The sequence below is a fragment of the Carassius carassius genome, chromosome 18 (genome assembly GCF_963082965.1).
Source record: "Carassius carassius chromosome 18, fCarCar2.1, whole genome shotgun sequence".
Lineage (NCBI taxonomy): Eukaryota > Metazoa > Chordata > Actinopteri > Cypriniformes > Cyprinidae > Carassius > Carassius carassius.
The window spans coordinates 18,221,116-18,248,669 of record NC_081772.1 but is presented as its reverse complement, the minus strand read 5'-3'; the positions used below and the strand labels follow the sequence as shown (position 1 = coordinate 18,248,669).

General features: G+C 39.2%; 1 protein-coding gene across 1 annotated transcript; it reads left to right on the top strand.

The window, feature by feature from the left end:
- Positions 1–15,957: 15,957 nt before the first annotated feature.
- On the top strand, positions 15,958–27,297 carry LOC132092604 (aquaporin-4-like). Its single transcript, XM_059498906.1, has 5 exons — positions 15,958–16,119; positions 21,722–22,142; positions 23,015–23,179; positions 24,406–24,486; positions 26,304–27,297. Exons 1-5 carry the CDS (start codon positions 16,088–16,090, stop codon positions 26,574–26,576), a joined length of 972 nt encoding a protein of 323 aa, XP_059354889.1. The 5' UTR covers positions 15,958–16,087; the 3' UTR covers positions 26,577–27,297.
- The last annotated feature ends 257 nt before the right edge of the window (positions 27,298–27,554 follow it).

Here is a 27,554-nt window from a genome sequence, read left to right as displayed (position 1 = left end):
TTATTGTTCTTTTGTCATTATTTTTATCTCACTTATATTTGCATCAGCACGTTCCATCGCTCTGGGGCACACGGCTTAAAATTGTGAGTTGAATAAAGTTTAAGCAAAAGCCCCCAGGCAGCCATGTGCTTTCTTCAAAATTCTCATCAGTAAAACCAACAAAACATCTCTCAGAAGACCAAATCCTCAATCGTAGTATGCACTAGTGCTTAAAATCTTGTGAGTTTTGAAATGTCCATTTCTGAATGAATGAAGTTGTAAAATTCAATCAAGCCTAAGCAGAGAGAAGCATGTTTGACAGTTTTGGTTTGGGATCAGTTTGATTTTAACAAAGTTGTGGCAGTTGTTGTTCTGCCTCTTGGAAATGTAACGGTTAGGCTCTGTATTTTTCTCAAAGAGTATTTTCATTAAAGTTCCAGCAGGCATTGGTTCAATACTTTAACCAAGGTGCAAGAAATTATAATAGTGAACTTGGGGTCTAATCAATAGTCATTATGAGCTGAGTACTAAAGTACTTCAAATAATGCTGCACAGACACAGGGCAGACTGTTGTGAATCTTAATCAAGGTCAAAAGTTAAAACCACTGAAATTGCATTCAGGATTTTCAAAACATTCAGATTTAGTGCCATGAAATGCTCCATTGAATTGATTTCAGGCAAAGATAAGCTTATCTCATGCTAAAGTGAGTGAAACCCTGTCCCCAATCCTATTTAGATCCTATCTACGTAGACAGAATCTTGTCTTTTAAAGGTGATTGATATCAGCGAATAATACCAAAAATCAGAGCCAACATCAGATTTTAATTCTGAGTGTTATTAAGATGGTTTGGACTGTTAATATGTATAAAACTTTAGTGAATATACTACAGTAAAAAAAAATTTATAATAAAGAAGTAATATTGTTAAATATTATTACAATATAAAATAACTGTTTACTATTTCAATTTATTTTTTATGTACATTTTCAGCATCATTACTCCAGTTTTCAGTGTCACATGATCCTTCAGAAATCATTCGAAAATCCTGATTTGATGCTCAAGAAACAAAAAAAACTAAATCTAATCTAATAATAAATCTAAAAATGTAATAGAATAGCATTTATTTGAAACTGAATGTTTTTGTAACAATATAGAAAAAACATTACTGTTTTTTTGATTAGTTGAACCAAACGTAAGTGTACCATATCTTATCATGGAAGAGGCGGTCAAACAGGAAATAATGATATTAAATCTCAATAGATAATACAAACCCACATGTCACTCAACTATCTAAAACATTTCTCCTGATCGATATGAAAGTGAAAGTGACGTGACATTCAGCCAAGTATGGTGACCCATACTCAGAATTCGTGCTCTGCATTTAACCCATCCGAAATGCACACACACAGAGCAGTGAACACACACACACACTGTGAGCACACACCCGGAGCAGTGGGCAGCCATTTATGCTGCGGCGCCCGGGGAGCAGTTGGGGGTTCAATGCCTTGCTCAAGGGCACCTAGGTTGTGGTATTGACTGTACATGCACTCCCCCCACATACAATTCCTGCCGTCCCGAGACTCGAACTAACCACACTTCGATTGCAAGCCCGACTCTCTAACCATTAGGCCATGACTTCCCCATATCGTGACATCTTAATATGTCGTATGTGGGTGTAAATTGACAGCTGTTGTCCGAGCATGTTTTGTGTGTCAGTCAGAATAGATTCTTCACAGAATGCTGGTAGATTGGCTAGTGTTTACAACAACACAGGACCTGTCTAGCTATCATTTTATACCTGAGAAGATTGAGGGGAAAGGGCTGAAAAGGAATGAGGGTGGAGGACAGAAAGACGGAGCCAGAATAGAGGCAAAGTGAGAAAGCGAGAGAGTTTGAGGTGAGGGTGCACTGAAGTTAGTGACGGGTGTACCTGTTACCTGTCAACAGCTTGTCTTGGCTGCCAGAGACGGCAAGGTGTGCGTGCGATGTGTGTGTATGTATACATGTGTGTGAGTGATGGGTCAGTCTGTGTATGTGTTGCCCGGTGTGGCCCATCTCAGTCTACAAGTCTCCTTCTTATAATATATATATACATGTGTGTGTGTATATATATATATATATATATATATATATATATATATATATATAATAAGAAAAGATTATTGAGCATCAAATCAGCATTTTATAATAATTTCTGAAAGTTCATGTGACAATGAAGACTGAAGTAATGACTTGTAAAAATGTTTATTTGCCATCACAAGAATATGTATATTGTGTACATAATATAATGTATATTATAATAGTTATTTTGAATTGTAATAATATTTCACAAAATAACTGTTTTTACATATCAAATAAATATAGCCTTGGTAAGCATAAGAAACTTCAAAAACATCTTAATTGTTACAAATGTACATGTACTGTACATATACTGTTTTACTGCAGCCATTACTGAATTGATGCTCAAGAATTATGTCCTTCCTCCTCTTAAAAGATGAAATAGGATGGAAATTTTAATGTATAAATGCAGCATATAATTTGATAAAAGCACTCAGTTTGTGGTTTTAGCTGTTGAGTTGTCATGGCAACAAAGTTGTAAAATAGGATATATTTTTATACGAAGAAAGGTCAGTGATGTTTTTTCAGACTAAAATCATGTTAACAAGCACATTGTTTATGTCTTGTGGCTATACTGCTGAAATTATGAATATTTTAACGTTTGAATTACGTGTCTCACTGTAAGATGTAAAATGTATTTTTTGGTAATCCCCCAAATAATGACCCCGAACCTTATTTCAAATGGAAGCCACACCATTTTGAAAGATGAAGTTTTCTAGTGTGTTTGAGCTTAAGTGTGGATGAATGTTGCTGGAGAGTGTGCAGACATTATTAGCAGGTCTGTCAAGGGACAGAGAGTGGTATAAATCAGTGGATGGGTACCGTCATGCTGGGAGTGGTCTCTGCTCTAGGACTGAGCTCACTCTCAGACCTGCTGGCAGATTTATACACACACACACACTATTTATTTTGCATTGACAGATTGAGCTGGAATATGAAATCATTCTGGACATGGGCTGCACTGTTGGCAGCGGCCGTGAGTGTGTGTGTGTGTGTGTGTGTGTGTGTGTGTGTGTGTGTGTGTGTGTGTGAGAGAGAGAGAGAGAGAGAGAGAGAGAGAGAGAGAGTTGATTTTGGTGGGAAGCAGAGTGGACTGAAGAAGAAAGAATCAAAACAAGGAGAACAAAAGGTTTAGAGGATGCAGACAAAAGAAGAAACAGAGAGCAGACCTAAACAGCGATGAACATATTGAAAACAAAAATAGATTGTTTATTTCTGATTCACAGCGGTTAGCACTATAGGGTTATTATTTTAAACTCACCTCTGATGGATATTAAAAAATTTGTCTAAAAACATTAGCAAAATGAAAAACCAATCATTGAGCACTGATCAAATGGTGGAATAATATAACCTGTGTGGGAGAAGACGTCCCATCTGCAGAAGGTGGATGGAGTGGGATGGTTACTGATAGATAGACAAGACTGCAAAGCAAGAAAAAGTGGAAAGTGAGAAAGTGCTTTTATGGTTTCAGATTGAAACTTTTTTTTGTTGTTATACAAAGGTCACAACATAAAAAGTAAAAGCTTTTTTATACTATGCCTTCATTGTTTATTTTTGCTTGTTTCTAAATGCCTTTTAACTTTGTTTTACACAGAAAAAAAAATATATATATATATAATAAATTGGCTTAGAAGCAATTTTCACAAATACAAATAACTGACAAGTAACAAATTTAATTAAAACGTTGAATTATTTTAAAATAGAAAGACAAAAATATTATTTTCTTGTAAAACATACACCAGTAATCTTTATTTACAACTTAAATAAAACAAAAATATTGTGTATGTTTGTTCCATATGTTGGCCTAAAATTAAAAAAATATATATATAATTAAAAGGGTTATTACATGAATAAAAATATGAATTACATGTTTTTAATAATCTAAATGAGACAGCTAAATGTAAACAATTTCAGTTGTTGTTGTTTTTGTTGTTGTTTTTTTCGTGTGATTTTGTATTTCTTGTGATGTCATTTCAACAACTTTACCACAAGTTCAGTTCTATTAAAACAATTGTGTAAGGTTAGTGTACTCAGTTACAAAAGAGACTACAGTGTCAGTGAAGGACTTGGGGTGAAATATGTCCAAAATATATACCAATATACAGTATGTGAAATGAGGAAAACAAAGAAATATCAAGGTAAAATATTTTATAATTAATTTCCATTTATCATTTGCATTTATTATTTCCAGTCAAGCTGTAAGTTTGTCAGTGTATTTATGCATTATTATTTGTGCTCAGTCAGTTCTCTGTGGGGTCCGGTGCGGCCGCACCAGTTGTACCCGACTATGGACAGCCCTGTATGAATGTTTTTAACATCACAGAATATAATTAAACAAAATACATGATATGAGATCTGGTGGAAATCTTTATGACTTTCATAAAAATGACATATTTCTCCTGACAGAATGAAAAATGACAGCATGCATGTTTGTCCACTGCAGTAAGTGGACATTGTTAAATTAAATAAACAAGTGTAAAATGTGTTTTTCAAAAGTGGATTGGGCCAAAAGGTTGTAGAACCCCCATAAATATCAACATAATAAAAAAAGCCAGAATTTTTTAAAAACACAATCCAATTTAAGTCATTCATCACTTTTGTACTTCTCCAAATGATCATGTTGAATTATGCCACCCGTGAGGCATGCTGGGTAATGGTGACACTCATTAAGCTTTATGTGGGAGAACATGCACCGATCACATACACTGGTGAGAGCTGTGCTCTCTCATTAGATCTCTTAATGTCTCCCTATATTTAATTTAGCTACCGTTTACATGACACATCTTTCATTTAGGTGTAGAATACAGGCAGGGTGCCTCACTTCTGCTCCAGCTTCCTGTTCATCCTCTGCTTTCTTGTGTTTTGTCTCCATCCTCCCACTCTCCTGATTGCTCCTCTTTAGATGCCTGTCTCTTTTGCTTAAAGTCATTATAGTTCTGTCAGAATCTCTCTTTCTGTTTCTCTCTCTCACTCTCGTTATCCCTGGCCCTCCTAGAGACTTCCTCTTCCTTTCCTATTAGTGTCGCTCTGTAACCTAGCAACAGAAAAGCTGTTTAATCAACAGACAGATTCAGTGATGATGAAACTCTCCGTCGAAATGTCTCTATACACATATGAGTTGCACTTTTTTGCCCTAGTTAAACATTGATATGTGTGTGAGTGCCACAAGAGCAGAGAAAGGACAGCGTGATGAGCAAACAAACAAAAACAACATAAACATTGTTCTTTTTTATGTGGTTTTTGTCATGTCTAGTAGGTAAAATCCACAAAATGAGTGTCACAATCAAACACAGACAAACTTATGTTTTTCAAAGAAGTTGTGTCGTTCTTTCTGGCCAGCAATTTATGTTACTCCAATATTTTCCTTGAATGAGATTTAACCTTAACTGCCTGCTGCCAGTTCTGCGCTTCACCTCTATGGACAATCTCACTCACTTGCGCTCGCTCTGTGTCGGAAAGCGCAAGAGTAAATGGTTATCATTTAATTGAGGCTGTTTCTCTTTATTTTCTCTCCTCTCTCCACCTCTCTATCACCCTTTCTGTCCTCTGTGAGCTTGACTGCAACAAATCAGGCTCGGCTACAGGAACAACATCAGTCCTGCTGACACACACATAAACACACACAAGCTCTGTTGGGTAAAATGTAGAATTTAGAAAATGCACACATTTAATTACTGCAGTATAGAAGGAAACGGAGCCAAAGCGTTGATGACTCATTCTGTTGGCCTGTTTTATTTAAAATAATATTTATGTATGTAACAAGTCATGCATGCTACTATGAACTTCAATAGTGTCGAAACAAATAACGCAAGACATCAAAACAGATTTTCATTTTAAAAAAGCAACTCCACAAAGTCACAATAACTTTATGAAAAAAAATATTCAAATGGAAATCAGGTTAAGTTTTATATAAATTAAAGTATTAAATAACTTACGTTGTTAAAGGGGAAAAAAATAAATATAATAAATAACAATAATTTGCATCACACACACACAGTGTTTTTTTTTATTTATTTTTTTATTTAATAGCATATGTGATTCTGAACCACAAAACCAGTCGCTGGGGTATATTTGTAGCAATAGCCAAAATTATACTGTATGGGTCAAAATTATAGATTTTTCTTTTATGTCAAAAATCATTAGGACATTAAGTAAAGATCATGCTCCATGAAGATATTTTGTAAATTTCTTACCATAAATATATAAAAACTTAATTTTGATTAGTAATATGCATTGCTAAGAACCTAATTTTGGACAACTTTAGAGGTGATTCCTCTTCAGGAACTCGAGCTGCGTCGAGAACGAATGGGGAACGCGTCCAGCGTGGCGTCTCTGAATAACGTGTGTAATCAGTCCAATGGAAGGGCGAGACGTCATAGGCGGGTGACGTCAGAGACCAGGAAGCATAAAAGCATGAGCGGCGAAGCCGGTAATCAGCCTTGTGTCTTCAGCAAGTGCTCTGTGTGTGTGTGTGTGTGTGTGTGTGTGTGTATCTGTTTGTGAGTCTTATTTAGTGTTGTTTGTCCACTGATAAACTCCATTGTCAAAGCTTCAATCAAGAGAAGTTTCGGGCGAGAGCAGGCAGCGTTCAGGCTGTGTGTTTTCCCTATCAAAAAAAAAAAATGAAGATAAGTGTCTGCTTGAGAGTGAAGCGCGCAGTGTCAGCTCTCGAGGGAGTTGACGGCTGCGATGCGAGCCTTAGCTTCACTCTCAGAAGAGCCTCTTTGAGGAGAGAGCTTTCACTGGTGTTTCTCGCTGTGCCAGCCCCACTTTCGCCGAGGCGGTGCGGTGGTTGACCGTGTTGACTAGTCTGGTTGCTGACTACATTTAATTCTAAGGAATAAAATGACGTATTTATCTGACTATGTGAAGTTAGATGTACAGGGGCTCTAGGGATGTGATTTCTTGTGTGAGAACACATGTGTACCGCTCTTCCTCTGAGGAGGTTGAGGCGGTCAGGGGCTGCTGGGCGGAGCAGTCCCAACCGTGTTCCAGCCCCACGTGCCAGGGGTGTCACTTTTGTACTCCGCAGGCGCTAGAGTCAAAGTGGCGCTCCCAGGCCGAAGGCTTCTAGTGGAAAGCAGTTCTACGGACCGTTGTTTTCGCTGGATAGCCTTCATCATAACGTCCTGGCGCCTAGGCCTAGGACATTTTGAGGGCCAGCTCCCTCTGGGGAAGAGTGGTGTACACCGCATTACATGGTGCCCGTCTCTCCTCAGTGCCCTCAGGAGAGCGAGCGCTTCTCTCATTTACCGCCCGGAAACGTAGCGGTGCTGAGAGGCTCGCTACCTCTATGGAGGTCTCTAGAGCAGCTAGTACGGTCGTCCCCTGCCGGTCCACCGCTTCAGGGCACCGAGCTAGTGGCTCTAGGCACACCAGAGGCCAGTTTCACAAGACTGGTTCCCTTAGGAGGTCACATGGTGGTGTGGGAGCCCCTGCCAAGTGTGCTTCACTGGGTCGTGCCCTGAGCAGGCTCTGGTCTAGTCTTCCTAGCAGACGATGTGGGTCCGAGGACCGTGGCTTTAAGAGACTTCAGCTACGAGAGTCCTGATGCTGCGGCTCAGGACCTCGGAGGGCAGGCCCCTCTGGGGAAGAGCGGTGTACACCGCATTACACGGTGCCTGTCTCTCCTCAGTGCCCTCAGGAGATCGATCTGCCAACCCTCCCGGTGTTCCAGGGCGCAGCGGTCTCCAGCGAGCGCTTCTCTCAGTTACCGCCCGGAAACTTAGCGGTGCTAAGAGGCACGCAACCTACTAGGAGGTTTCCAGAGCAGCTAGTTCGGCCGTCTCCTGCCGGTGCGCTGCTTCAGGGCACCGAGCTAATTGCTCTGATGCAACCAGAGATCAGTCTTGAGAGGCTGTTTCCCTTAGTAGACTATATTGCAGCGTGAAAACTACTGCCAAATGTGTCTCAGTGGGTGCTGCACACTGTAGTAAGAGGCCACAGAATCCAGTTCTGGTGGGCCCCAAGCAGGCTCTGGTAATGGAACAGAAGTAGACTCTCTCTGAGGACGGAGACCATCGAGGTGGTCCCTCCCTGGGTTGCAGAGTCCGGGTCCTAAAGCCGGTACTTCACTGTTCCGAGGAAGGATGAGGTGTTGTGTCCTTTTCAAGATCTGTGCTTTTTGAACCGCTCAGTCAGGGGACTGAAGTTTAGCACGCCTGCACAGACCAAGTCCGAGGACTGGTGTGTCACGATCTATCAAAAGATGCACTTATCTTCATCCTTCTTCATCGGAAGTTCCTGAGGTTTGCTTTTGGGGCAAAAGCCTACCAATACGGATCTTCCACTGGCTTTGCACTCTCACCCCACACTTTCACGACTCAACCACATTGACGATTAGTTGATATCAGCTCAATCTGAGCAGATGACGGTTCGGCACCGAGGTGTCGTTCTCGCTCACATGAAAGAGCTGGGGTTAAGACTTAACACCAAGAAAAGTGTGCTTTCTCCAGTTCAGAGAACCACTTATCTGGGCATGGTGTGGGATTCGACCATGATGCAGGCACGTATGTCACCTGCTCGGATCGAGTCGATCCTCACTGCAGTCGCGAGAGTGAGAGAAGGCCGGTCACTCACTGTCAAGCAGTCACGGAGATTGCTGGGTCTGATGGCAGCTGCGTCCAACGTGAATACTATTGGCCTGCTGTACATGAGACCCCTACAGTGGTGGCTCAAGACCAAGGGGTTCTCCCTGAGGGGAAACCACTTCGCATGCTAAAGGTCACGCGGCGCTGCCTACGTGCCTTGGATATGTGGAGGAAGCCTTGGTTCTTGTCCCAGGGCCCGGTCCCAGGACCCTCAGATTCCAGATTTTCAAATAGTTGTATCTCGGCCAAATATTGTCCGATCCTAATAAACCATGCATAATTGAAAATTATGTATAAATCTCAATTTCGATAAATTGACCCTTATGACTGGTTTTGTGGTCCAGGGTAACACACACACACACACACACACACACATATATATATATATATATATTAATTAAAATTATTTATTAATAATTTATCAAACATTGATACAAAATAAAATATATAATTATATTCAATATATTTGTTAAATGTAGTGAATATATAGATTTTCTTTGAAACATTCCACTTTAATTATAGAATATTATAGCATATATAGAAATTACAGTTATAAAACTGTATCCTGCAACTTTCTGGAATTAAAAGGCTCTCTCAGTTCTGAACAGAACACTGCTCTGGAGCTCTGGCCATATTCACTGTCATCCTGCAATTGGATTCTGCCTGAGCTGTTTATTTATTTATTAGGTAATTAAAAGTTTATTAGCTTAATAAAAATGTTATTAAAAGTGTATGCATCACAGAGCTGCTTCGTGTCTACATTTAACACACACACACACACACAAACACATTTCTCTGCAACCCAGAGGACATATACAGTGCATCTTTTTTATTTACCTTTCACTAACTCTACAGAATTCACAAAAAATAAATGCAAACGCACAGAGACACAGGCCTCCTCTATAATTCACTGTGGCATTTGTTTATTTTTCAGAGTTTGGACTTGACTCTGAAATGTTTTAGACCTTATCTCGAAAGGTCCCTGAAATCGTTTGAGGAATGTCGACACTGTGAGCTCTGAGTATCTGTGCCTTGTCAGTGTGTGTGTGTGTGTGTGTGTGTGTGTGTGTGTGTGTGTGTGTGTGTGTGTGTGTGTGTGTGTGTGTGTGTGTGTGTGTTCATCTTTACCTTTCTGTGGTGTTAAAGTGTGCTGCTGCTCTCTGGAGGTTGCTGTGAGCAATTCTGACTGAAGTCTTCATAATAATAGTGCTTTATACTCTGTAGTCAGTAGGGGCCGCTGTAGAGCATCATTAAAGGCTCTGGATATTTCTTGCTTTGTGGTCTTTTTTGCAGGAAAGAAAGTGTGTCAATGTATGTCAGTCTGACAAATCATTAGTACAGCCTTTTCAAAGCACAAAGAAAGAATTTTCTCTCCTATTTATTAGGTTTCTTTCTGTTCCTTCTTTCTGTTACTTTCAAACAGACTCTTCCAGTCTTCTGTCCTACTTCACATGTAAACCGAGGAGAGAGACGCTAGTGCTTATTGTCTCTTTGTCCCCTGCTGTGGCTCACTGTGTGGCATTCTCAACAAATCAGAGCATTGTCATCCTCCTCATGCATGAACTCACAAAATGCATAAACACATCTTATGTCAGGAACTGTGAAAAATACAACTAAACTAGTTAAAGCTGGTTTTCTGGTCTTAGCCAGCGGTGTAAAGCACTGGAATAAATGTTATTAGTTACTGTACTTAAGTAGCATATCATTTTAGCTATACTTTGTAGTTTTACTAAATATCTAAGATATTTCAAACTTATTCTCTACTTGACTACATTTTTGAATATGTACTCTTAATTTTTTTCTGTCCATGTTTTCTAAACACTTTAAATTAACTTTAATTGTGTCCATATTTTAAAGCTTTATATTCTACATTAACATTTTGCTCCTCTCATCATTTCTTCTCTTCACAGATTATTCGGGTCTTTCCTTTGTCGGTTATTGTCTTGTGTAATGTACTGTTCAACTCCTGCGTTCTCAGTGAAGTCTATTTTGAAGTGTTAATCATCATTTACATTCCTTATTCCATGACTACTCGTTACAGTATTACATTTACAGTTTATATATTTTCAACATACTGTACTAAATCATTACAAATATGTTGCAATTTAACTTTGTGAAATCCAGGCTAAAGTCTCAGTTTGATTTCAACCATTAATTTCACTATGATTTCAATCTTTGACATGGTCTTACTCAGTAATAAAGACATAAATGTTACATTTTCACAGAATGTTCTTTACCTTATGAAGGATGATTTTGCTGTGTATTCATGTGTTTCATCGCTTTGATAAAGCTTGGCATCTAGTCTTATATCCGTGACACAGTGATGCTGAAATATAAATGTGAGTTAATTGGTGAATTCAGTTTCAGTGCATCATTTGAACTGATATGGAATGCATCCCAACCCTGCAATCTGCTCAGACATCTTGTTTTGAAACCTGTGAGATGAACACAAAGAGAGGGAGACAGAGAGAGTGTTGATGGAGTGCATCAGATGAGCTGTGTTGTGGCAGTTAGCCGGCTAGTTCCAGCCAGGTGGTCTTCTGATGGATTTGACACCCCCCTACAGAGTGCCAGCCTACCTCTGTGTCTAAAAATAATGCTGCTGCAGTTGAAAATCAGATCGGGACATCACTTTAAAAATAATCTAAGGCAGAGGTCAAGAGTCAAGAGTGCTCTTCAGACACTTTTAAATGCTTAGTTCCTTCTAATTTTCTTAGCCGAGGTTGGCATTAACAAGCGTTCTTGACCAGAGTTTTTTTTCGACATTATTTGTAAGAATAAATAAGAATTTCAATTTAAATAGTCTGAAATTAAATCACAAAATGTTGAAGAGAAAAGAGAAATTTAATAAAGTAAGCTTTTTATTAATAATACTATTATTTTATTTATTATCTCTTATGCCAAAAATTAACCCAATTCTCAAATTAGGCTAAATTTATTTACAGAACTTTGCTTCTGACAACAACTTATTTAGTGTCTCTCTGACACATTTTGAACCAGAAGATCCAGCTGAATCCTACTTAATATTTTATTATTCACACACTGTGTTTCCACCATTATAAACCTCAAAATAATTATATTTAAATTTTTGTAATTTTCTAAAAAATATTTTAAGTCTAAAGAGTGTTAGTATAAAGTTAGTCCAGCGTAATTAATCTCGCTACATTTTTTACTTCTTTTGGAAAGTCATAGAAAAACTTCTTCTTTTTTATTTGCTAATGGGGAAATTGAGAATGCAAAAAAACAAAAACAAAAAAACAATGTGTGTTATTTTAGTACTGTTTGTGTAATTTGTATTAAATGTTGCCTTTCATATATAGGCTAACCACGCTTTTATTATAGTGGAGAGTGAAAATAAAAATGTTTTCGTAGTGTGGGAGAAAGCAAAATGGTGAAATACTAAATGATTTACCATCTCAAATACCTAAACAGGCATTTTTATTCTCACAAAAAGAACATTTCATGTTTTGGAGGTCCAATTTATTTCCTTCTAATTAGTTTGCTATTCATTATCAGCCCACTGTCAAGGGATCAATAGCAGTTTCTTCCATTTCCCTTAAGGCAAGGTGCATTTCCTGCCAGCCTGAGCGTGTCTCTGGGATTCAAGTCTAATATCTCAACAGTGGATCATAATGCACTGCGCTGTAATGCTCCAACCAAGTGTCCATTACTATGTCTGTAAAGGTTTGGGGCAGATTGGATGTTGGATGTTTCAGGTGTGTTTGTGGTGTTGATGTCCCTCGCGTGGCTGATTGTTCTGTCGCTGCTATTCTGGGAGTGAGTGAGTAAACATAATTCTTCCACACACTCTGTCCTCAAAATGCTACACGTCCGTGAATAGAGCGTGATGTTCCATAAACATACTGTCAGATCCACTGTGAAGTGATACTAATGCAGACCATAGAGTGGAAATGTAACAAAATATACAAGATGTAACAAAATGCTTTCAACCCCCACATATATTCAGTGTGCAATTTTATTAAATTCAAAATCAACACAGTCACATGGCAATCTGTAACTATCTTATGTTTTGGTGAATTGGTGGCTAATTCTTGTGAAATTATACGATCGCATCTACATACACTTTTCCTCTACATGGAAACACAAACATATTTCCACTAAGTCCTGTTTAATTCTACCTTTCTGATCTATTTATTTAATATGCATAAATCACAGAATAGACAGTGGCAGATTAAAGCAAATCTGTCAGAAAACAGATTTCCACGTGTGTGTCTCTGTTGCGTCTTTTCCTCCACTATCTGGAGCTCTGAATTGCATTATTATTTAACAACAGAATGCTGTTCATTCATGTGTAAAATAACACAGAGAGAAGGAGTATTGTCACATAGATGGAAAACACACACACGAACCAACACTCTTTACCCCTCCATCACAAATTCACAAATTAAAAGAAACCTGCAATAAATAGGTTACTTTACATTTTACTGCAATAAATACTCTTAATGTAAGAGAGCATATGCTTGAATGGTTCAGAGAGAGAAAAAGAGAGGGAGAATGTAGAGTTAGTTAATTGTTGATCATTACTGCGAGACAAACATGGATCCTAGCAGAACCTGTGTGGAAATCCTATTTACTCTTGTATCTGACCCACACACACACACACACAAATACACAATGAGGAATTGTTTCTGGGTCTACTGCTAATGAGCACATCGAGAGCTGAGATTAGATAACACATTCATATCTGCCTGTAAAATAGAGCAATAATATTCCATTATTTACTCGACGGATGTCCCAGTGAATGTTCATGCATGTTCATATAATCCCGCCAATCACAAAAAATAAAAAATAAAGAATTAAACAACTGCTTTACAATGGCAATTCTTCTGGCATCTCTCCAACATCCTAAATCTTTGAACATTTTCTGCACCAGCTTTTACTCTCTCCAAAGGCTTTTCAAAAATGGTTTAACAAATACAAACCCGATTCCAAAAAAAATGGGACACTGTACAAATTGTGAGTAAAAAAGGAATGGAAAAATTTACAAATCTCATAAAGTTATATTTTATTCACAGTAGAATATAGATAACATTTCAAAAGTTGAAAGCGAGACATTTTGAAATGTCATGCCAAATATTGGCTCATTTTGGATTTCATGAGAGCTATACATTCCAAAAAAGTTGGGACAGGTAGCAATAAGAGGCCAGAAAAGATAAATGTACATCTAAGGAACAGCTAAAGAACCAATTTGCAACTTATTAGGTCAATTGGCAACATGATTGGGTATAAAAAGAGCCTCTCAGAGTGGCAGTGTCTCTCAGAAGTCAAGATGGGCAGAGGATCACCAATTCCCCAGTGCTGTGGGGAATAATAGTGGAGCAATATCAGAAAGGAGTTTCTCAGAGAAAAATTGCAAAGAGTTTGAAGTTATCATCATCTACAGTGAATAATATAATCCAAATATTCAGAGAATCTGGAACAATCTCTGTGCGTAAGAGTCAAGGCCGGAAAACCATACTGGATGCCTGTGATCTTCGGGCCCTTAGACGGCACTGCATCACATACAGGAATGCTACTGTAATGGTAATCACAACATGGGCTCAGGAATACTTCCAGAAAACATTGTCGGTGAACACAATCCACCATGCCATTCACCGTTGCCGGATAAAACTCTATAGGTCAAAAAAGGAGCCATATCTGAACATGAACCAGAAGCACAGGCATTTTCTCTGGGCCAAGGCTCATTTAAAATGGACTGTGGCAAATTGGAAAACTGTTCTGTGGTCAGACGAATCAAAATTTGAAGTTCTTTTTGGAAAACTGGGACGCCATGTCATCCGGACTAAAGAGGACAAGGACAACCCAAGTTGTTATCAGCACTCAGTTCAGAAGCCTGCATCTCTGATGGTATGTGGTTGCATGAGTGCGTGTTGCGACAACATTCCTATTCCTAAACTTGTCTCCTCAGTCCCCAGACGTTTGCAGACTGTTATAAAAAGAAGAGGGGAAACAGTGGGAAACATCGCCTTGTCCCAACTTTTTTGAGATGTGTTGATGCCATGAAATTAAAATTCTACTTATTTTCCCCTTAAAATGATACATTTTCTCAGTTTAAACATTTGATATGTGATCTATGTTGTATTCTGAATAAAATATTGAAATTTGAATTCTGTTTTTATTCACAATTTGTACAGTGTCCCAACTTTTTTGGAATCGGGTTTGTAAGTTCAACCTCAGCCAGGTAATCCATTGCATCATGACAGACAGATAGACAGACATTGAATTTTTCTACAAATGAACAAACAGCTATTAACACATACACCGCTCCTTTTGAGTCACCCGTTTAGTCACTCAATATGTGATGAAACTAATACATTCATATATTGAGGACTTGGCAGAAAAATTCTGGTGGGAGGTTTTCTTCACTTTACACCCTCTCCAGACTTTGGCTCTGTGAGGTTACAGATGTGGTTGGAAATGGACTGTCGCTTGGTGTCTGAACTGTGTCTGAAGTGGTTACAACTGACTCTATGCATATGAAACAAATCAAAGAACTTTTTTCATCCACAGGGGACACAACTAAAACATAGTCTAGGTACCGCGAAATGCATTATGAGAAGCCCTTGCATCATCAACAGGACCAGACTTCTTGGATGAGTAAGATTCACATTTGCCTGAGATGTTGCATAGGCCGTTTTACTCATTAGGGTGGGCCTTTAAAAACTCATTAGAAAACAAGAAATTTGCTGTAATAATTGACTTCTTCATTCTTTTTAGGTGTGACAGACTATGTGACCTGCAGCTGACCTCATCTGTGAGTGTTGATAAGGTGCTGAATCAATTGTAGAGTTGTAACATTAGACAATACACTACCTAACCAAACTGACATAGAGCCCATGTTTCCTGTAACATATATGCAAATTGTATAAAATGCCTAACATTTATGTCAGCATTGTAAATACTATAAGTGATATAAGGATTTTGACATAGAAAACCACTGCAGTAAGGTTACTACAATAGTTGCAAGTGGAATTAGATTTGCAATTAAAATATTGCTATTATTAAACTGGATTATTTTCTCTCTAGTCAAGTTACATACCAGTTATATAATTCTATAGAAACAATGTACTACTGTTCAAAAGTTTGGGGACAGTACATTTGTGTTTTTTTATTAGTTTTCTTTTTTTTTTTTTATTAATAATATGCATTAAATTGCTCAAAAGAGACTGTAAATATACGTTAAATTCTATTTGCTTGTGATACAATGAGGCGTGAGTTGTGTGAGACATGCCACTGGTTGTGTCAGTGCTGTCAGATCAGTTGTACCGACAGCTTCATATCCCTGTGCTGTGGTCGCTCAGCTCTGATTTGACTGAGAAGAGCTGGTAACACGACACTGAGAGAGAAGCACACTGAGCTGTCAGTCCGTCTGAGGAAGGAATGACAAGCTGTGGAGCCCTGGACAGGTTCAGGTGAGTTCAAGAGTATCTATAGATACTCCCATGATAACTAGCATGACACTATTGTACTGTATGTTTGCCTGGTTGGTTTATTTGTACAGTCTGTATTATGAACACCTACAGTAAATCATTAATACTTTGAAAAATATTTTCAAATTTAAACTGGTATAAAAAAATGGCCTAGGGTTTACTTTGAAACAATTTTCACTCAGAAATGGCTAGTCAATTTCCGAAATAATTACATAAAAATTGAAAAATATGCACATTAAATTAAACATAAAAGACTGAAATAGTATTTTCTTGTAAAACATACGCCAATAAAATTCCAAAAAACATTTTTTTTTTTACAGTGTATATGAATAAATATAAATTTGAAGAATAGTCTGTGCTTGGTCTGATCTCTTTTCAAATAAAATTGTATTGATGAAGAAATTTAATAAACTTAATTATAAGCTGTTGTTTAGAAGCTTGAAATTTTATAATACATAATTAAATAGCAATGTTTGGACAGTTTATAAAAAAATTAAAATTATTATGAGCTCACAGGTTAAGTGAGGTTCAGAAACAGGTCCCTTCATAAATCAAAAGATAAATAAGGATTATTTTATTTATTCATTCATTTATCAGACACTTTTATCCAATTATGGATTATTACATATAAATATACCTAGAGATTGTGAAATGTCATCATATGAAATGTCATATAGCCTATGAGCTGGGCATGCAAGTTCCTCATCATATTCATCGATTACTGTTTGAAATCTAATAGCGTGTTTTTAGTTATTTATATTGCCGTCATTGTTGCTGTGAATGTAGTAAAAAAATTATAAATGATTATTTATTTATTATTTTAAAGTTTTTTTGAAGCGTGCATCTGAGAAACGACCAAAACGGTAAGAGCGATCTATCATTGTTATCATGGCATCCACTAGCAAGGCTTTTAAACAGTGTGTGCATCCATGTCAGCGTTTTTTGACACCTGATGACACACACAGTCTTTGAGTCTCTTGTTTGGGCGAAGAGCACGCGCGGATGTCCTTGAGGGGGCAATCTGCGTGCACTGCGAGCGTTTTTCTGTGAAAAAGCTCCGCTCTCGTTTGTCTCTCTTTTCGAGGAAAGAGGGACAGCCATCTGGTTCCCGCGGCTCAGGACCCGCCGTTGCCAAGGCACGGAGGAGAATGAGCTCGTGGGGATCACAGGTGGATCTCGCTGAGGAGTGTAGAGGGGGACTTTTCCTTTCACAATCTTCGGCGGCAGAGGAGAGTGAACTCCAGGAGGAAGATGCTTTGTCATTAACCCATTCTGATACTGAAGTTAGTGCTCTGCTGGTTTCTACCCAAAAAGAGCAGGAGATATCTGAGAGTGGCGAAGAAGCTGAGGCTGAGCCTTCTCAATCCTCCTGCCCTGCATATGGGGAGCTGTTAGAGGTTGTGGATCGCGCCACAGTAAAATTAGACTTGCCATGGAAGCGTGCCAGAAAAGTGACGCCGCGAAGTCGCCTCGATGAGCGTTATTTGTCTGACCATAGCCCTCCAGCCCAGGTGAGCCTTCCATTCTTGCCTGACTTACATGCAGAAGTCGAAAAGGAATGGAAGAGGCCGTTTTCCTCTCGCAATCATCGGTTTCAGCATATGAGTTAGGCTAATATCAAGGGCATGCACGAAAACGGCTATGAGAGGATGCCCCCTGTAGAAGAGACGCTGGCTAGCTATCTCTCTGTGGGGGAAACATCCTCTCTTAAATCTCCCTCTTTGCCATCTAAGCCCCTCCAGGATACATCCCGCTTAAATGGTAAAGCATACGCAGTAGAAGGTCAGGCTGTGGCTTCGTTGCACACGATGGCAGTGCTTCAGGCTTACCAGGCTGACCTGCTGAAGGACCTGGATACAGGTGAGGGCCTTTCAGCTGACCAGGTATCCGAGCTGTGCCGCACCACAGACCTCTCTCTCCGTGCTACCAAGCAGGCCGTCTCCGCCATGGGTAGGTTTATGGCGGCCATGGTGTAACGGAGAGACATCTGTGGGTGAACCTGGCAGACATCGGGAGGGAAGAAAGGGGGTTTCTTCTCGATGCTCCAGTCTCGCCTTCTGAGCTTTTCGGTACCTCCATCGAGATGGTGGTCGAAAAGTTCAGGGAGGCAAATGCGCGCTCAGCTGCCTTTAAATCCTTCATTCCACGAAGGTCCAGGTCTGAGCCTGAACAACAAAGGGGTCCTGGCCCATCTCGATCTGAGGATCAAAGATGGGCACAGAAGGCTAGTGTCGCGGCTCGCGCTCCTCCCCCGCCTAAGGGCAGGGGCAAGAGGAATCGTGGGTCATGAAGAGGTAAGCAGGACCTGAGGGATGTGATTCAGACGAGGCAGCGTTCTCGTCCGGATCAGAGCGATACCGAAGTAGTTACTTCCTTTGGATGTTTTTAACTTCTGCTTTTATCCTCCCCTGCCTAATTCCCCTTTAACCGCCAGCTCTCCACCTGATCGAGGTTAGGTGGAAAATTTCTCACATAACAGTCTCCTATGCTGGACCTATGATGTTTTTGGTTGGTCCTATATTCATAGTAACCACCTTACTGATGGTCCGGGCCAAAAGGGGGCGCCCCGTAAGCGGGACTCCGGTACAGGAGGGTGGCAGAGTATGTAACCCTTTCTTTATCTGCTTATGGGTGTTATATTGCTGGTGGTTATATGTCTACTAACAAACTCTGTGAGTTTCCTTGCAGCACTGCAGGGAATTTCATGGATGTCCGGCCAGGTCACCCTGAGGGGCCGCCTGGCCACTTGGTGCATCCAGCAGGATGTTCGGCCAGGTCACCCTGAGGGGCCTCCTGGCCACTTAGCGAAGTCCAATGGGAAGGTGGAGGTGGTAGTTACGGAAGTCTTTCTGTATGTACTGCCTCAGGTGATGCTCCCCTCGCTTGAGGTTTGGAAAATTGGAGCTGGCCTCTCCCGTGCGATCCAGCGCCTCTGCGATGCTTAGGAACCTTTCAGTACACACGCTAAGCCTGTGTACTTTCTCAAAACCACATGGTGGTCAGTGTGCATGTGAACACTTTGCACACTGTCTGAAATCCACGTAAGTGGTAAGTGTGCACGCAAGACTCTGCGCACTTTCTGAAATCCACGTTAAGTGGTAAGTGTGCACGCAAGACTCTGCGCACTTTCTGAAATCATGTACGGTAGGGGTTACGCGCTCTGCTTCTTTCCCTTTCTTAAGATGATTAGCTCTGGGTTCCTTGGGCTTCATTCAGCCAGTGTGTATTTGTTATACACCTCAAGCATCGCTTCCCTCAACATGAAGGGCTGTTTGGTCAATTCTCGTGGTAGTTTAGCAGTGCTCCCCTTTTCCAAAAGAAAAAGGGTCCCCTATGAGTGTGCTACTCTGAGTTCGGAGTCCTCCTCTCATATGAGACTGAATTCTCGGTTTTTTCACCAGAGCGCTCCAGTACTACATACTGTTTTTATTGGTACAGGCGTGGCAGATGCTGCATCTGTACATTTCTTCCTCCAATTGCTCTGCTCCCGGGCCATTCCATCTATGAGCTGCTCTATCAGAGTGCCACAAGAGCCCCTCCTTTATAACAGTATTTGTAAATCCATGCTATGGTAAGTGTGCACGTGAAGTCTTTGCACACTTTCTGAAATCCACACTGTGGTAAGTTCGCACGCTAGTACTCTGCATTCTTTCTAAAATCCTATATGGTGAGGGCTTCGCGCAGTTGCTTCATGCCCTTTCTTGAGTTGGTTAAAGCCCTGTTAATCTTGGGCGCCACTCCACCCAGGTATTCTCTGATACCTATCTAGAACAGGGCGTTGCTACTAGAGAACTGTTGAGACAGCTCTTTCGGCAAGTTTTTGCGAAAGCTAGCGGTAGCCACTGTGTGACAGGCAAGACTTGGTAAAGAACATGCTAGGTTCTTAGCCGTATCCTTTTAAAGGAATCTTTCGTGATTCCAAGCCTTCAGCTCTACCCTGGGCCGAGGCCCTACAGGTAAGTTGGGTATGTAGCTTAGTCCTTTGGTCGTAAGGGATAATGTCATGGACAGCCGTCTAACCGTCCCAGGGGCGACTCGCAGTGAAATGTTGCGAGTTGGTACTTAGTGTTTGCCATGATTCTGACCTGCACACCCCTCAGCATGGCGGCGTGGGTATACTGTTCCCCAAAGCGACCCCTAGAGGACGCAGTTCAAAGTTCCCTTGACAGGGAATGTCTCAGGTTACGAATGTAACCATGGTTCCCTGAGAGGGAGCGAGACACTGCGTCCTCTAGCTCCCTGCCATGCTTCGGATGCAAGCTTCATGAAGAAGATAAGTGACGGGTCCTACGAGCGCGTATTTATAGTCGCGCCGGTAGTGACTTCAGAGGCTGTCGCCGGCCAACTCGTTGGCATTTTTCAAAATAATGCTTCAGACATGGGTCACGACGAGGTGTTTCCCAAAGCGACCCCTAGAGGACGCAGTGTCTCGTTCCCTCTCAAGGAACCATGGTTACATTCATAACCTGAAACGTTTCTCATGCACCGTTCAGGGAAGGAAATGTTGTGAGAGAAGCACGACACAAAGGCATGTTCCAGCTATAATTAAAGCTGTGGTTTTCATTGAACTTAGTGTTGATCAGAGCACCTGGGAAACGCGTGTGTGTGTGAATTGGAGGGGAGGAGATGCTGAACACATATTGATCGTTAAAAGAGCACGAGATTTGTAACAGATCATCACGCCTATAGTGCGGTCCTGTGCTTTAAAACTGTCTTGAGGTCGACTTCCCCCTCTGAGAGGATGCTTGTTCAGGGATGAGAAAAGCGTTTTCGCAGGTCCCGGTTCCAAACAGAAGTTGCAACTTTATTCGGTAAGTTTGTCGAATTTGGCTCTGACAGTGATGTTTCTGTTTTTCTAGCACACGGGGTTAAATGTTCACATTATTTTGAACATTATTATTATTATGAAAAATTCTTCAAAAGTCTAAAAAGCTTCTGAATCTTCTGCAGTATTGACCTTGATGACAGTGGTGGATAATAAAGTTGTGAAAGTTTTACAGCAGTAGCCTAATATCTGTAGATGTTTTGATATAAACTATTGTTACCATACTAATTTTTTTGTATGTATATATATATATATATATATATATATATATTTCCTCAACACTTAACCACAAGATATTTTAATCTTTCTTCATAATGTTTTTAGTGTTGCTAATGATGTGTACATTGATTGTATATGCGTGTTTCTGATGTATACTGAACAGCTGCTGTATAATACATCCACTTTGTTTATGACTCTTTCTGGAATTTTTCTGAGCCTGTGCTCTATGGAATCTTTGTAAGGAAACTGAGGCCACTCTAATTGGATGAGTTTCCACTTGGAAGGAGCGCACAGATTAACTGCATGAAGAGACACTTTAAAACCATGCAGATAGAGATAAGACACTATTACAATCTTTTATAGTAAATAATAGATGATTGAAAATAGTTTGTCTGTATGTATGTATATATCTTTTGTATATTATCACTCAATAAATGCAATAATCTTTTGTTTTTAAAAGAAAGATATGACATAAAATCTAGAAAAAAATGTCAAATACTGCACAGTTAAGTCAAATACTCTCTTTTTTGTTCCTTTAAGGAGGTGTGGTTCATCTTGCTCATGCAATACCAGTATCATGGCAGCCTTCAAGGGTGTGTGGACTCAGGAATTCTGGCGAGCTGTTTCAGGGGAGTTTTTAGCCATGATAATATTCGTACTGCTCAGTTTGGGCTCCACCATCAACTGGGCAGCAACACAGGAGAAGCCTCCGCCCGCTGACCTTGTCCTGATCTCTCTTTGCTTTGGATTATCCATTGCAACCCTCGTCCAGTGTTTTGGGCACATCAGCGGTGCCCACATCAATCCGGCCGTCACCACAGCGATGGTTGCTACACGGAAGCTGAGTCTGGCAAAGGGTGCGTTTTATTTGTTGGCACAGTGTCTGGGGGCAGTGGTGGGGGCGGCCATCTTGTACGGAGTGACACCAGCATCAGTCAGAGGAGGAATGGGAGTGACTTCTGTGAGTATTTTATTTGACTGTTATTTTAACTGCTTTAAGTGCTGTCCCTGCTGAACACGACGCGAATCTGACACACATCATATTTTCGCATAACTCTTTACCTTTTCTGACCCACTTGAGGTTTAAAGTCTCTACTATTGAGCAGACGAGTTAAATCAGGTGTGTTAGAGAAGGGAGACAAAAAACATACGTGCACAGGTTTAAAGTAGCTTTAATTGTGTTTTTGGTAACTTCACAATTTAACTAACAAAACAATTACGACATTGCATGCTCGTAGTTTCTTTTGCGCTTTAATATGAAATGATATAGGCTACAGCACGCGCCGCCACATTTGCGCATGCAATTGAAGAGCACAGAATAACAGCTGACAGGACAGGAAAATTAGTTTTTACTGGCATATGGCCTGACAACATCTCATCTGAACGCAGTTCACTGTTGTTCTACGGAACTAGCTTTGACTAGCTTGTTGCAACTAGTGCTTGCTTAAAAGCCTTCCATTTGATGTGGTCGTAAAGACGTTTTGCATCTAAATAAACACTATTCTTGTTAAGAAAAAAAAGAGACAGAAGCAGCAGTTGTGAGTGGGGTGGCCAATCCTAGCTCCGCCTCTGGATTAGTTGCGTAAAATATTTTTAACACATTTAAATGAAAAAAATGTATTGCATCTGTTAACACAATAATTTTGATAGCACTAGATTAAACTCTTTACAAAAGCACACAATAACCTAAATTAAGCATTAGTGAGACTTCTTAAATTTGTAATTGGTAGGGGCCTCCAGGAGAATAATTGGGAAAAACACTGGTTTAGAGCAAGAAGTTCATGCTCACATAAATATCTCACTTTCTCAATATCTCACTATCGCCTCTTGCAGGTCAATGCTGAAATCTCCACTGGTCATGCAATTGTGATAGAGCTCATAATCACTTTTGAGCTTGTCTTCACTGTCTTTGCCACCTGTGACCCCAAACGCAGTGATCTCAAAGGTTCAGCAGCACTGGCTATTGGTCTGTCGGTGTGCATCGGCCATCTGTTTGCTGTGAGTATTTACTGATTTGCACCATTAGAAAACAGGTTATTAGTTGTGTAAAATTCCATTGCTATACAATTCAGGTGCTTTTCAAGGCATGTTTCTAGTGAGCGCGTTTAACTATATAGAGATAATATTTTCAATCCTGCACTAAAGCACATTTTTAAGCAGTATTTGAATATCTTTATCCTATAAAGATTATCCTCATGAGGTGTATCTGCTTAGCTCTCCTTTGGAGAATTTGTATCCTAGCTACAATCCCAAGTGATGGTGTTATTTCCATGCCAATAGTCCCAGCAGAATCTGCAGATGAGGTGTTATTATGAAAGCTCATTTGTGTTGCTAAGGATGTTGGCATGAGAGCGGGATGCCCTCTACATGCCCTCATGTATTTAGGCCTGGCACTGGTACAAACACTATTTAAGACCCTTTAGAGCAGATTTATGATTTAAAAAGCCAAACCCCTGCCACTCAGCTCACTCATTCTTCGTATCTTTTCATGCTTCATCTTCTCTCACATTGTTTCTTTGCATTTCTTTTGCTCTTTGCATCTCTTCTCAACCCCAGCCCAGGTCGATTGTTTATTACAGTGGCGTTTCTGAAATTGAATGCCCTATCACGTTAGAAAATAATGTAGCACCTACACAAAACTTTACCCTAAAGGTAACCGATAGTGTTAACAAAAACAAATGTGAGACAAAAACAAAACAAGTAACAATGCCATTTTAACCTATTTCTCATTAAGTCTTATTGAGTGTTGGGCACCAGGTAAGCTACCAAGTAAGTTTACTAAGTAACAAAATCCATACATGTGGAGCTGGTTATGTGATGTAAACATAAAAATGTATTAGTTTACAAATCATGCACAATGGTAAAAGTCTTTTGAGGCCATAACATAGTATTTTGCAAGAAACCACACAAAATAATAATATAATTCCTTACATTTATATAGTGCTTTTCTGGGCACTCAAAGCACTTTACATAGTCAGGGGGTATCTCCTCATCCACCACCAGTGTGCAGCATCCACCTGCCTATGACCTATGAAGTCATTATTAATCAGTAATCTGCCCCATAATCATAATTTGTGTGAAAAGGAATATGTTCATATCTACTGATAACGGCAATTAATTCTAAGTTCTTTCTGGAGTTCTGGAACATTTTTCCATTGACCCTATGTTTCAAAATTCATGTAAGTTCATAACATGTGTAATAATTTTTCGTGTGTTTGTTTCAGATCCCATACACTGGAGCCAGTATGAATCCAGCTCGCTCTTTTGGGCCTGCAGTCATCATGGAAAAATGGCAGGACCACTGGGTAAAATTTAGAACCAGAACATTTAAAATCCACTGTGTGTAGATAAACAATGCAAAGACTCATACAGTTCTTGCTACAGTAATTCCTGCAGTGATATTTATATACATAAAGACTGAAGGTCATCTTGAAGGTGACGAATTTGATTCAAGGCCAAAACTTATTTAAGGAAATTTTGGCTTTGTTTCACTCTTGCAAAAAAGACTGAACTTTATTTGGAACAACAAGGCATTTATCTCTGACCGACCACAGACCTTTGGCATAAAGCTTGAAATACTGCCTTAATTCATTTTGAATATCTAAGTATATCATAACAGTTCTTGAACTGCTCTGAAATCCCGATCCTGCTGCTGTACTGAATATCAGAACGGTTGTGATTACCAGTGCCCAATGCATATACTGCAGATCTCTTGCTTATGTGTTTAAATCTCATTTCTGCTTGCACAGCAGTCAACATTGCAATGCAGTCAGAAACCAGACAGATGTGCCATTCAAAATAACGCCGGTACATGACACTGGTTGGTCATATGAGCGTTATGTATCATCATGAGTGGTGCATCTGAGTGACTGCTGCTTTCATCACGTTTGATACAGGATCTCCTCACTGGCGCTGTAACATTAGAAAGGTCAAAACATTTCTGTCATGCAGTGTTTACCACACTTGCAGAATGCTATACACAGTGCCCTTTTCAATGAGTTGGTGTGAGTTACATCAGTGAAAGATTTTAGAGATTTTGAATGAAAGAAATACATCAAGGGTGAAGCCACATGAAAGCCAAAATGGTACTGTTACATTAATAAGAGGTGCTGGGGATCATTATATTGTATATATAATAGTTTGGAAATAATGAGATAAAGCAAATTAACTACAAATGAGCATTTTTGGGCTCAGGTTTGCACAGCGCTGTCCAGGTTTTTGAAGGGTAAACGTGTCCGTCCTGCACTATGCAGTGGGGGCCACCCACTTCTATTTCTGTCATCACAGCAGCCAGTAATCCAGTTTTGGCCTCCAGTTTTCAGTATCCTTTTCATGCTGATAACATGTATTTATGTATTTTACGAAAGGAAAGGAAAGGAAAGACATAATTTATACTGTAATATTTACGAAAAACGCAGAGATTTAAAATAACTAATACACAGTGGGGCCCAGAAGTCTGAAGGAAAATGTTTCTGTTTTCTCATTTTTAATTAAATACATTTTTCATAGCAAAATTATATTACTTTAATAATTTGAGTTTATTTAATTTAAATTTAATTCAAATTAAATTAATTTAGAAAATCTGAATCTTAAATCAGAATATCAGTGCAGAATCTTAAATATTTCTTAATTATTTTTGCCTAATAACCTTTCTTAATTTTTTCCTATTTTTTCAAAATACTAAAATGTCGATTTGAGTGAAAATTTTAATGAATGAATTTTATTTTATTTTATTTTATTTTATTTGAAGAAATCTCATTTAAATCTTAAATATTATACGCAAAATCTGAAATTATTGATATTAACATTTTATACAATTTCTTGATTTTTTTTTTAAATACAATAACAATTAGAGTAAAAGATTTAATTGATCATTATTAATTTAATTAATAGAAATAATTAATTAATTACAGAAGTTAAAATAAATTATTAGCATAAATTATAAAATAAATTTAATTAAATAAAATATATTTATAAGTTATATATTGGTGCAGATTTTGATTACATTTTTTCCATTTCCAATGAAAATAAATCACAAATTTCATTGTGGTCTCAGTGTTTTTTTTTTGTTGTTGTTGTTTTTTTAAACAAGATTTATTGTTTTTCTTTCCCTCTCTTTTAGGTGTACTGGGTTGGCCCTTTAATAGGGGGCATCCTGGCTGCAGCTGTGTACGAATATCTATTCTGTCCTGACCCTGACCTGAAGCACCGCTATGCTGACGTCCTCTCCAAAAGCCCCTTCCAAATCGACACGTATCGGGTTGTGGACACAGATTCGTACCCCAGCGATCAAGCTCAGTTCATGGCCAAGCAGGCAGCATTCAGAGTGCTGGACCTGGAGAGGGCAGAGAAGAAAGAGAGGGAGCTGGCTGGAGAGGTGCTGTCGTCGGTATGACTAGTGAGAGGCACTGAGGAGGAACAGCACAACACTTACAACATTAATGAGCTCAAAGAGACAGATCTGATCTAGAGTCACACTGTGCTTTTGTGTACAGAGCCTCTACTGAATGACTCACAACACTTGACTTTAATCATTAATGAGCTATGAACCACCTAATGGTCTCGCTTAAAACGCTCTTCCTTGTATGCCAGTCACAGGCCATAAACCTTGTATCCAATAGAATCCACTTTGAAGATTTTAGTCAGTCGATGAACATCCTTTAGCAGATGTACCTCATCGACTTCTGAATCAGTAACTAAGTGGGATTCTCACATCTAAGCAAATGTAACACTTTTGTTTGGTCCACGGATTATTACCTGGCAATCAGGGTTGAGATTAGATCATTACCATAGTAATGCAGATCATTTTCCTTCTCAGTGCACTCTCTATGAATTAACCCTTTCAGTCCTCATGTTCTCCCTTTTAAATCTAATGTTGTATTCTATAGTAAGTTTTTTGTTTGTTTGTTTCTTTAAGGTTACTAATTATATTTCTTTGAATGTTGCTGTCAGAAATCTGTGCAAAAGTGCAACCCCTGAATGAGTTTTATTTTCAGTTTGAACCGATAATGCATGATTTATCCACTTATAATTTTACTTGCCATTTTCCCCTTTTAAATCTGATGTTTCAGATTTGATAATGTTATGTCTTTGAATGTTTCTATCAAACAATTGCAACCCTGGATGATTTATATATATATATATATATATATATATATATATATATATATGAAGAGTTCAGATGTAAAAGCCTCTAAATGCCATCTGAAATTTTCAGCTAAAATTAGGATTTTTATCAGGCTCCTATATTTATGTTCAGTTATTTCACTTTAATAGCCTGGAAAAGGACCTGCACGTTGCCATTAAAGTAAAATGACTCAACCTAAGCATAGGAGCTTAATTAATAAATTAATAAAATTTCAGATGGCACTTA

Bases quoted from the DNA above. Each gene is read 5' to 3' on its own strand.
- LOC132092604 (XM_059498906.1), top strand. From the start codon at position 16,088: ATGACAAGCTGTGGAGCCCTGGACAGGTTCAG. The intron at 23,180-24,405 runs GTGAGTATTTAC...TGTTTGTTTCAG, and splicing joins GCATCGGCCATCTGTTTGCT to ATCCCATACACTGGAGCCAG. The intron at 24,487-26,303 runs GTAAAATTTAGA...CCTCTCTTTTAG, and splicing joins AAAAATGGCAGGACCACTGG to GTGTACTGGGTTGGCCCTTT.